The sequence below is a fragment of the Babylonia areolata genome, chromosome 24 (genome assembly GCF_041734735.1).
Source record: "Babylonia areolata isolate BAREFJ2019XMU chromosome 24, ASM4173473v1, whole genome shotgun sequence".
Classification (NCBI taxonomy): Eukaryota; Metazoa; Mollusca; class Gastropoda; order Neogastropoda; family Buccinidae; genus Babylonia; species Babylonia areolata.
This window is the reverse complement of record NC_134899.1, coordinates 13499425-13511924: the sequence shown is the minus strand read 5'-3', so window position 1 is coordinate 13511924 and position 12500 is coordinate 13499425. Positions and strand designations below refer to the sequence as shown.

Here is a 12500-nt window from a genome sequence, read left to right as displayed (position 1 = left end):
TTTGTGTGTGTTTGAGTGTGTGGGCGTGAATGTGTACGTATGTCTTTGTTGCTTGTTTTATAATTTTGTGTGTGTGTGTGTGTGTGTGTGTGTGTGTGTGTGTGTGTGTGTGTGTACCTATGTACATGTAATGTACCAATTGTTCCAGTTTTTCATCGCTTTGTTACCTTTAATAGACTATTCAAGTTCCTATTCTTATTCGTCGTTCTTATTATTTTATTTTATTTCAGTTTATTTCTTTATTTTTATGTTTTGTGTCGTTCGTTCTTTATTTTTTATGTCGTTAAATGGGCAGAATTGTAAAAAGGCCTTTACTGTGCCTAATTCTTTACCCATTAAAGATTCAATCAATCTTCTTCTTCTTTTTCTTCTCCATCTTTTTCTTCTCCTCCTCTTCCTCCTCCTCCCCTTTCTCCTTCTTCTTCTTCTCCTCCTCCGCCTCTGTCTTCTTCTTCTCATTCTCCTCCTCCTCCTTCTTCTGTTCCTCCTCCTTCCGAGTCTTCTCATTTACCTCCTCCTACTCCTCCTTCTTCTCCTTTTTTTTCTTCTTCTCCTCCTCCTCCTCCTTCTTCATCATCATCATCTTCTGCTTCTTCTCCTTTTTCTTCATCATCATCTTCTTCTTCTGTTTCTTCTCCTCCTCCTCCCTCCTCCTCCTTCTTCTTCTTCTCTTTTTCTTCTCATTTTTATTTACTCACTTTTATTTCTCAAGCCAGAGGGAACTGGAGCTAGGATACTAGACACCTGCAGACGACTGATAACGGTTGCTGCTGTCGTTGTAGCAATCATGGCACACCACTCATGGCCACTCACACATTTCTCTCCTTTTCTCCTTGCACCACTGTGCCCAGGTAAACCACGGGGTGGCAAGGGGGCGGGGGGTCGGCGGGGGGGGGGGGGGCGACTTATAAGAGCTGGCATCCGGGGCAAGATGTGAAACTGAGAAGCAGGAGGTATGGTACACTGGTTTCTCTTCCCCGAAAGATTCTCAACTGAGAGAATAATTTCTACAATGAGGAGTCCCCCCCCCACCTCCACCCCACCCCCCTGCACCCCCTCCCCACCCGCTTGCCATATCACATCTTGGGTTGTTTCTAATCTCTGTGTCTTTCGTTTCTCATTTCTTTCTTTCTTCCTTTCTTTCTTTCCGTCCTTCTCCTTTCTTTGTTTCTGTTCTTCTTTCTTTCTCCCCCCCCCTTTCTTGTTTTTCAGTCTCCCTTCTCCCATCTTGCCTTTCTTTCTTTCTTTCTTACTTTTTCCCTTCTTTCTTTATTTCCTTCCCTCTGTGTCTGTATGTACCAGGTTTTCAGTGCCTGCCCTATGTTCCAGCTGAGTGGAAGTGAGGGGGGGAAAAAAGACAGAGGAGAGATGTGGAGACAGTCATCAAGTGTAAAGTTGGAGAAGGGGAAGGCGAGACACCATAGGGGGCTGGGGAGGGGGGGTTGGCGGGGGGGCGGGGGGAGGGGGGGGAGGAATAAGAGGTGACAGGTCAGTGTAAATCACTCTCTTCTTTTCCTGCGAACCGACACCCAAAAATGCGCCATTGCACGCAATACACCCTCTTGTCTCTTTTTCTTTCTTTCTTTCACATGCACACCAACGCTTTGGTGTCGTCCAACACCACAAATCTCTCTCTCTCTCTCTGTCTCTCTCTCTGTCTCTCTCTCTGTCTCTCTGTGTGTCTCTCTCTGTCTCTCTCTGTGTCTCTCTCTCTCTCTCTCTCAGTCCCTCTCTCTGTCTGTCTCTGTCTCTGTCTCTCTCTCTTGTTTCATTCATTCGTTCCGACGTTTCTCCTTCCCTTCTAACCTCTCTTCATCTCTCTCTCTCTCTCTCTCTCTCTCTCTCTCTCTCTCTCTCTCTCTCTCTCTCTCTCTCTCTCTCTCTCAGTCCCTCTCTCTGTCTGTCTCTGTCTCTCTTTCTCTCTCTCTCTCTCTTGTTTCATTCATTCGTTCCAACGTTTCTCCTTCCCTTCTACCCTCTCTTCATCTCTCTCTCACTCTCTCTCTCTCTCAGTCCCTCTCTCTGTCTGTTTCCGTCTCTATCTCTCTTTCTCTCTCTCTCTTGTTTCATTCATTCGTTCCGACGTTTCTCCTTCCCTTCTAACCTCTCTTCATCTCTCTCTCTCTCTCTCTCTCTCTCTCTCTCTCTCTCTCAGTCCCTCTCTCTGTCTGTCCCTGTCTCTCTTTAGCTCTCCGCGTTCTCCCCTCCCTCTCTTGTTTCATTCATTCATTTCTCCTCCCCTTCCACCACCCTCTCTTCATCACTTTCAGTCCCTCTCTCTGTCTGTCTTTGACTCTCTTTCGCTGTCTTTCTCCTCTCACTCTCTCTCTCTCTTTCCCTCACTCTCTCTTTCTCTCTTCGCTGTGACAGAAGTTCCTAGACAACTACAAACTGTTCCTACCCCTTTTCTTTACAGTTCTAGCCATATTGCAAGCTGAATTACCGCATGCTTTCATCGCGCGTGCGTATATGCGTATGCGAGTGTGTTTGAGTGTGTGTGTGTGTGTGTGTGTGTGTGTGTGTGTGTGTGTGTGTGTGTGTGTGTGTGAGAGAGAGAGAGAGAGAGGGAGGGAGGGAGGGAGAGAGTGTGTGTGTGTGTCTCTGATGTTTCAAAAACAATTGTCATTAACTCGTTTTTATTTCTCAAGCCAGATGGAACTGGTGCTGCCAGACACCTGCAGACGACTGATAACGGTTGCCGCTGTCGTTGTAGCAATCATGGCACACCACTCATGGCCACTCACACATTTCTCTCCTTTTCTCCTTGCACCACCGTGCGTGCACAGGTAAACCACGAGGAGAGACTTTATCACAACAAATAATAATGATAATAATATCAGTTGTGAATTTATGAAGGACTTTGCCTTTATGTCTGTCTATTTGTCCATCTCTCTCTCTCTCTCTCTCTCTCTCTCTCTCTCTCTCTCTCTCTCTCTCTCTCTCTCTACTCTCTTCACCCCTGTCCCACACATTCATGTGACATCCCCCGTTTGTGCCATTGTGTATGGGTTGGTGGCCTGCACAAAATTAATAAAATCGGTGTCAGTGTCTGTGTCACTCTCTCTCCCTCTTTCCATGTGTCTCTCTGTCTGTCTGTCGTTATACTGCTCGTTAAAGTAAGGAAATCGTGGCCTCAGTGTGTCATGGGTAAAACAGGGGAAGGAACCTGTCTGAGACAAAGCATGTTCAATCGTTCTCATTAGCTGTCCACTGTACTTTGAAGTGTTTACTGATCTTTTCTTCACACTAGCAGCACCATTTGGAACTTGACTCTCGCCGTTTGATCTTTGTGTTTGGTTGGTAAGTTTTCATAGATACAGGATAGACTTTGAGAAAACCACTACGAAAAATTGTTATCGAAAGGTGACAAATAATGAATTTTAGGATGAAGGGATCCCCCGAGCAAGATAACTGACGTGGAAGGTGGATAAACGAGAAACCATGAAATAATTACCCAGTTGTATTGAGACGAGACGAAATGAAGCAATGTTTCATATTTTCGCCAGATCTGAGACATCGTTCTGTGTTTAAATTATGAAATGGAAACAGAAAGTGTTATTATTATTATTATGCATAGCCTGTGTTTAATTTATAAATAGATAAATATATATATATATATATATATATATATATATATATATATATATATATATATATATATATATATAGAGAGAGAGAGAGAGAGAGAGAGAGAGAGAGAGAGAGAGAGAGAGAGAGAGAGAGAGAGAGAGCAAAATGATTATGCTGATTTCATACACGAATCCATATCAGACTCAGCAACTGATTTAAACTTAATTGGTGCACATATCTCATTGATAGAGACACAATATTAAGTTGACCGGGTTCTAAACTGATAGAAAAATCCATTATTACCAGCATAAGCTGCGGTGATCGTTAATATATACTGATAGAAAAATCCATTATCATCAGCATGTGTGCGATGAGCATTAATATAAATTGATAGAAAATTCCATTGTTACCTGGATGAGCTGCGATGATCATTAATATAAACTGACAGAAAATTCCATTATTACCAGCATGTGTTGCGATGAATATTAGTGAAGTCTCAGTATCCGTCTACAAAGGCCTCATGACACCATAAACAGCACTTCGTCCACGCTTTGTCTTGTCAGTATTCTCACGTGTTAGAAAAAGGTCGATGTAACGCTTCAGATTGTCCCCACCCCCTTCCTGTATCCTAAGTCGTTCCCCGAAGTGGCTTTTTTTTTTTTTTTTTTTTTTTTGGTCACATATATGCAATATTAAGACTTCTTCATCTGGTCTGATTAATCACTGATCGGTATTGACCACTACCCAAACCATTAACCCCACGACTGAACTGACATAACTTTTATTCCGGGGTACTACGGAAGAGGGGGGGGGGGGTGGACGTTACACCGTGTCTGCTTCCCAGATGGTTTGTAAGTGTGGCAGGTAGTGTAGTAATACTGGGATGTCTGCATGCCTGCAGATGTCACGGCGCTTGGAGCTGCGTCAGTGCCAAGGTGTATGTGTTTTGACAGTTGGTTTTTATGTGCGTGTCGTTTGGGATGAGGGAGGCATCCACACAGATTTAAGAGTCGTAATGCATCCGATCATTTGGGAGTATTTGAGTGCCAGAGGATCTCTGATTGCCAGAGAATGACAAAACAGAGCGGTATGAATGTCACGGAGTGCACCGAGTGTGCTTGTAAGAGAAGGCACATAAGCACCGGAAATCTGGGTGCCAATGAGTAGGTATATTTCGTTGCCAGCTATGTCTGAAGTACCAGTGTGTTGTTGTTGTTGGTTTTTTGTGCTTCTTTTCCCCCCTTCTAAATACCACGGAATAGCCGAGTGCACGTAGATACCGGCACGTTCTGATTCAGAAAGTGTTTTTGTCAATTTGGATGTCAAAAGGCCAATATTTTTCAGCGTCTGTGAGTGGCATAAAGTATCTGTTCTATACCAGGATATGCTTTGTGCCACTGTAAAGAGCTAGTCATCCAAATTCCAATCCTCTTCTGTCAGTTCATATACAATTTCGTTATCATGCTGGACAGAAAGAACATCGCCATTCCTACAATTTGACAAACCCACTAAAGTATGTCATAACGATTACGTTGACGCTATGTCTGTTGTGTTTTTACACAGTCACAACGATGTTCCAACTGATAAACACCAGAAACTCTTTTTTTCTGAGGAGCACGATTAACTGTGTCTCCATACAGCAGCCATCCCGTCAACAAGGAGGGCGACCAGAATGTTGGGCCCTCTGAAGGACCTCCCGTACCCCAAAAAGCTACGTCGGCTGAAGCTTCCATGTCTGGAACACATGAGAAAGCGGGGAGACGTAATTGAAGTCTACAAGTACCTACATGGCTTCTACAAAGTGTCACGCCCTGACTTCCACGTCGCCACGAACGAGCTGAAATTCACCAGAGGCAGCTCCCTGAAACTTCAGAAACCAAGACATCGTCTCAACGTGCGGGGCAACTACTTTGCAAACAGAGTTGTGAACCTCTGGAACAGCCTCCCAGATGATGTGGTAACAGCGCCATCGGTAGACACCTTCAAGAGAAGACTGGACAAACACTGGGCAGCACTACCTTCAATGTACGAATGCCTAGCCTAAATTGTTAAAATAAGTGATCTGATTGACAGCATCCTCAACCACCCAGTTTTGATAACCTGAACATGGTCCTATGATAAAGGACCTGAATCGTGTAACGTCAAAGTCAAAGTCAATCGTCACTAGTCTCTGACGTACAAAGTATGACGCTTTTTCCACTTCCTAAGCGTTAGATTACGTCACAATTTCTAGACCGCTTTGCATTGAAAAGGAGGAATCTTTTGCTGGACAGACGCAACCGCGGTCAGAAAGTTCTGTGTCGGATCTGAATTGTATTCAATGTTGACATTTGGATCTACCAGGACCTCACTGGGTTTTTTCTTGTTTTTCTTTTTTTTTAAGCTGACACCACTATATATATATATATATATATATATATATATATATATTTGATACAGGGGGCTACTGTCTATTTTGTCAAACAAATCAAAGCCCATGCTATCATCTGACTCTTCATACTCTACTTTCTTCTCTTCTTCTTTTCTTTCTCCTTCTCTTTCCTCTCAACTTTCTTCCCCTCTTTCTCCTCATCGTTCTTCTCTTTCTTCCCCTCTTTCTCCTCCTCGTTCTTCTCCATCTTCCTCCTCTTTCTTCCCCTCTTTCTCCTCGTCGTTCTTCTCCATCTTCCCCTCTTTCCCCTCGTCGTTCTTCTCCATCTTCCCCTCTTTCTCTTCTTCGTTCTTTTCTTTTTTCCCCCTCTTTCTCATCGTTCTTCTCTTTCTTCCCCTCTTTCTCCTCATCGTTCTTCTCCATCTTCCCCCTCTTTCTCCTCATCGTTCTTCTCCTCTTTCTCCTCATCGTTCTTCTCTTTCTTCCCCCTCTTTCTCCTCATCGTTCTTCTCTTTCTTCCCCTCTTTCTCCTCCATCTTCCCTCTCTTTCTCCTCATCGTTCTTCTCCATCTTCCTCTCTTTCTCCTCATCGTTCTTCCCCCTCTTTCTCCTCATCGTTCTTCTCTTCTCCTCATCGTTCTTCTCTTTCTTCCCCTCTTTCTCCTCCATCTTCCCTCTCTTTCTCCTCATCGTTCTTCTCCATCTTCCCCTCTTTCTCCTCCTCGTTCTTCTCCATCTTCCCCTCTTTCTCCTCGTCGTTCTTCTCTTTCTTCGCCTCTTTCTCCTCATCGTTCTTCTCTTTCTTCCCCTCTTTCTCCTCATCGTTCTTCTCTTTCTCCCCCTCTTTCTCCTCATCGTTCTTCTCCATCTTCCTCTCTTTCTCCTCTTCGTTCTTCTCCATCTTCCCCTCTTTTTCTTCTCTTTCTCCCCCTCTTTCTCCTCCTCTTTCTCCTCATCGTTCTTCTCCTCTTTCTCCTCCTCCATCTCCCCCTCTTTCTCCTCATCGTTCTTCTCTTTCTTCCCCTCTTTCTCCTCCTCGTTCTTCTCCATCTTCCCCTCTTTCTCCTCGTCGTTCTTCTCTTTCTTCGCCTCTTTCTCCTCATCGTTCTTCTCAGCAGGAGCGGCATCAACAGTATCGCCAGCACCGACAGCAGAGGAGGCAGCAACGGCGCCTCCTTGTTCATAGAGTAGATTAATTACTGTGCAAATGATAACTGTGCTCAAACTCATATGCCGTCGCTTTTTTGTTTGTTTGTTTGTTTGTTGTTTTGCTTTTTCTCCCGCTGCGCCAGCTGTCAGTCTCATAACAGGCAGCTGAAACCTTGGGGTGTACAATGAACTGGGAACTTGCATCTTAAGTCACACATTTGTATTTGTATTTGTTTTTTGTTTGTTTGTTTTTTTAGTTTTTTTATCACAACAGATTTCTCTGTGTGAAATTCGGGTTGCACTCCCCAGGGAGAGCGCGTCGCTACACTACAGCGCCACCTTTTTTTTTCTTTTTTCTTTTTTTCCTGCGTGCAGTTTTATTTGTTTTTCCCGTCGAAGTAGATTTTTCTACAGAATCTTGCCAGGAACAACCTTTTTGTTGCCGTGGGTTCTTTTACGTGCGCTAAGTGCATGCTGCACATGGGACCTCGGTTTATCGTCTCATCCGAATGACTAGCGTCCAGACTACCACTCAAGGTCTAGTGGAGGGGGAGAAAATATCGGCGGCTGAGCCGTGATTCGAACCAGCGCGCTCAGATTCTCTCGTTTCCAAGGCAAACGCGTTACCTCTGGGCCATCACTCCACAGCTGAAACCTTGGGGTGTGCATCCAGTGTTAAGACTTGTGGTGTCTTAAGTCACATGATATTGTACAGGTCATGTGATCACGCGTCTCCTTCGTTCAGCACAGACTGTGTGATATTGCATCACTCTCTTGCCACGAGCAGATTTCTGCATGTGATGTTCGGGTTGCTTTCCTCGGTGAGATGGCGTTGCCACAGAGCAGCGGCACCCTTGTTTTGTTCCTTGTCTGCATGCATGTTTTGTTGTTGTTGTTGTTATTGTTTTGATGTTGTTGTTATTTTTTGTCTCTTCATGAAAATGTTTTGATGTAGTTACATAACTTGGCTTTCGACAACTATCTTGGTGCCGTAGGTTCTTTTCACGTGCACAAAGAGCATGTTACACTCGAGATCGGTTTATCGTCTCATCTGAAAGACTAGCGCCCAGACCATAAATCGAGGTCTTGCGTGGAATAGGAGGAGTAAAAATTACAGTCTTTGTAAGAATCGAACCCGGAACCCTCGCTTCCTAATTGGGCTCTCTACCGCCGAGCCAACGCATGTTGTATTTGCTTTTTTAGTTCTTTTCCTTGCTGAGGAATCTCCTGGCGTTCTCCCGATAATGTCTCCTACAGCTCTGAGTTTCTGCGGCCAAGACCATGGGATTGTACGACCTGCCGCGCATCTAGCGAACAACATGAAAACCTTGCCTCCAGATGTGACCCCACCGCTCCAGGCATCAGGGGAATGTTTTGTGCGAAAAGAAATGTCTTGGAAAAGTAAAGGTGTACCGAAAGCGTTGCACGATAATAACCAACGTTTGTCCTTAAAGCCTTTGTAACATTGCAATGTACATTTGTCCTTAAAGCCTTTGTAACATTGCAATGTATATTTGTCCTTAAAGCCTTTGTAACATTGCAGTTGACGTTATAAAAGACAATAGAAAAGTGCATTATCCGAAGAGAACACTACGTAAATGGTCTTTTTCACACACGCAGCGTTGAACTGGTGATAATGTGTCGACGCAGCTATCTCAATGCACTGTAGTAACGAACATCATTTTATCATTGAATGCCCAGTACATCATCAGCCTGTCTGAGGATTGACAAAGGCAAAGATGTACTACAGCTGTACAGTTCCTCGTTTGTTTTTGTTTGTTTGTGAGATGACTTCTTCGGGTTTTGAACGAGAACTTACTAATGCTTGATTGAGATGAACTGACAGCGTTAGGAGATAATAATCAAACTTTATCCCGGAAACCTTTGTAACATAACAGTATACGTTATACGTCTGTGTGCCTGCATGCATGTATGCGTGCACGTGTATGTGTGTTCGTTCTTTAGTTTAACGTCTTTTCACTGTAAGTGATATTAGACGAGGGTAGGAAAAAAAATCGAGCGGGGGGAGGAGGGGGGGGCGGAGGGGAGGGGAGAAATTACTGTGTATGCTTGCTAGTAAGTGAAAGTGTGTGTGCGTGCGCGTGTGTGTGTGTGCGTGGGTTACATATAGAAAATTATTGATTTAAGTTTTGTTTTTTGTTGTTTTGTTGTTGTTTTTTAAAGTGTAAAAATATATTTCTAATGAAAAACTAACAACAGTCATACATTAGCAATGGACTGCTGAAGATTGTCAACACTGAAGATGATTTCAGTACAGGGATGTGAGACTTTAACATATCGCAAATGTGTGTGTGTGTGTGTGTGTGTGTGTGTGTGTGTGTGTGTGTGTGTGTGTGTGTGTGTGTGTGTGTGTGTGTGTGCTCGTGTGCACGTGTGTGTGCACGCGCAGAGGAAAAATAGATAACAAGGAGTACTCATAGCCGCGGTGAGAAGATATAAACATGGGAGACAAGGGAGGGGCTAAAGGGTGTGACGGAAGATTATTACATGCTGATTCTTAATGGGGAAAACTAAATAAACAAGCAGAAAGAGAGAGAGAGAGGGGGAGAGAGAGAGGGAGAAAGAGGAGGAGGAGGAGGAGGAAGAACTTACGTGGGCTTGAGCCGAAATCTAAAACACATTTTTGTTTGTTTGTGTGTTTGCTTTTTTTTTCTTTGCTTTTTTTTTCTTCTTTTTTTTTTCAAGGGATATGGGGAGGATGGGGAGGGGGGCGTGAGGAATAGGAAAAGAGGAAATGTTCTTCTAAAATCCACTTATACCTGTGTGTGTGTGTGTGTGTGTGTGTGTGTGGGTGTGTGTGTGTGTGTGTTTGTGTGTGTGTGTGTGTGTGTGCGTGCGTGTGTGTGTGTGTGTGTGTGTGTGTGTGTGTGTGTGTGTGTGTGTGTGTGTGGGTGTGTGTGTGTGGGTGGGTGTACGCGCGCGCGACCGACTGTACTATGACTGACATGATTAACATTTCTTGCGAATGAACATGTGTGCATGTGTGTGTTTGTATGTGCGCCTCCGTGTGTGTGTGTGTGTGTGTGTGCGCGCGCGCGCGCGCCTGTGTGTGTGTGTGTGTTTATGAGTGTAGCAGAGGGATGGTTCAGTTCAGTTCAGCTACTGAAGGACGCGTCACAGCGTTCGGACAAACCCATATACTGGGAGTGCCGTGGGCGGGGGGTCAGTGGTGAGGTCAGTGGGGTGAGGGTCAGTGGAGTAGGTAGTGCTTACTGGGATAGTTCAGTTCAGTTACTCAAGGAGGAGAAAGCGCAACAATGCATACATGTGTGTGCCTTCTGTGTTCATGTCGTCTTTCCCGCTGAACAAAACACGGGAATTCTGCAGTCTGAATGCACGAGTGCTTTCGCTGATATTCATGCATGCATGCGTGCATACAAAGAAACATTTTGTTTTGCTGGAAACGATGCCATAAACTTTTACGACCAACGGCGGGAATGTGCTTGGCGCTCTGCATAGGAAGGTGTGGCTAAATCATCTGCTTCCGTCGTTTTAACCTCTCCCAGCTGATGGCAGGCTCCCATTCATACCTGGATGGAGTGAGGAAAATCGGAGTAAAGTGCCTTTCCCAAGGAGACAACACTATGCCGAAACGGGGGCCTCGAACCCTGATCTCTGGTGAACACTGGATCAGAAGTCCGACGCCTAACCGTTTCAAACACAGGGCCTCCTTTGGTGAAAAATTCATAAAAGAATGAAACAAAAATAAAATGAAATAAAATAAATAAACAAAAAAAACCGTGACAAAGTCAAGCATGGGAACATTTTGTTGTTGTTGTTGTTTTTGCTGTTGTTTTTTTGGGGTTTTTTGTTTTGTTTTGTTTTGTTTTTTGTTTTTTTTTTGGGGGGGGAGTGGGGGGAGGTGGGGGGAGGTTGGTTGTTGGGTTTTTTTCCGCATTGATGTAAAGCATTTTATTTATTATACCAAAATCATGGACCAATTTCATTTGGGAATATCTATTTTAAAAGCACAAAAATCGATGATATTGACGAATGAATGGATGGATGGATGGATGGATGAAATGGACGGACAACTACATGTAAATAGGGACGCGCATGCACACAAGCACACGCGCGCGCACACACACACACACACACACACACACACACACACACACACACACACACACACACACACACATACACACACCGGGACACACACACACACACACACACACACACACACACACACACACACGGAACTGTGCAGTGACAGCAGAACAGCATCTCATCATTAATTAACCCTTCGTCAAATCCCATTCTGTTGCAGACAATTTCTACTGTGAGCGGTACACCCCTTGCCACAACGGAGGCACGTGCACGTACGACGCGGTCAAGAACTTCACCTGCTCCTGTCCACTCGGCTACGGGGGTGACCGGTGCCAGTACCCAGTGTGCTACCCCGGGTATTGTCAGAACCATGGCCTCTGCACGGTAAGACAGGACACTCAGACGTTAGAAGCAACAGAAGGGTTTCAGCTGTGTTCCCTTGCTGTGTCTGGTTTTGTTTCTTTTGTTCTTTTTGTTGTTTTTTGTTGTTGTTTTTTTGGGGGGCGGGGAGGGGGGGAGGGAGGGGAGGGGATTGGGTTTTTGTTTTTTTTTGGGGGGGGGAGGAGGGGGGGGGGGTATGATATCTTTGAACGTGTTTAACGTGTTCAAAAGAAAAGAAAAAAGAAATATAAAGATCGAAAAAAGAACATTGTTTTCTTACTCCATTACCCTCGGTTTGTAAACTTCGTTGATCCAGTTCTCTTCCACCACCCCCAGTTGAGTTGAATTTAACGGTTAATTTTATTGGCTGATGCCCTTAATTAATTAATGTCACGTTGTTCAAGGCTTGCGTCTAGGTTCCACCCCTCTATTTATTTATTTATTTGTTTATGTATTTGTTTATTTGTTTCTTTGTTTGTTTATTCTCTATCTATCTATCTATCTATCTATCTATCTATCTATCTATCTATCTATCTATCTATCTATCTATCTATCTGTCTGTTTGTCTGTCTGTCAGTCTACCTACCTATTTGTATACGTATGTTCCTTTGTCTAATATCAGTTCATTCATTTCATTATCTATCTATCTATCTATCTATCTATCTATCTATCTATCTATGTATTTATTTGTCTGTTTCTTTGTCTATTATCAGTTTATATCATTATTCATCTATCTATCTATCTGTCTATCTGTTTGTTTGCTTGTTTTTTGTTTGTTTAGTTTGTTTGTCTATTATCAATTTATTTGTTTTATTATCTGTATATCTAACTATATTTATGTATTTATTTGTCTGTTTCTTTGTCTATTATCAATTTATTTCATTATTCATTTATCTATCTATCTATCTATCTGTTTGTCGGTTTGTCTATTATCTATCTATTCAAATGTTTGTTCAGT

General features: G+C 43.7%; 1 protein-coding gene across 1 annotated transcript in view; it reads left to right on the top strand.

Annotated features, from left to right (window-relative positions):
• LOC143299039 (uncharacterized) overlaps positions 1-12500 on the top strand; it is a 91577-nt gene that overhangs the window by 64530 nt on the left and 14547 nt on the right. Inside the window, exon 6 of the mRNA XM_076612129.1 lies at positions 11382-11545. Within this exon, the coding sequence (XP_076468244.1) occupies positions 11382-11545 (164 nt within the window). The remainder of the gene's footprint in view (positions 1-11381; positions 11546-12500) is intronic.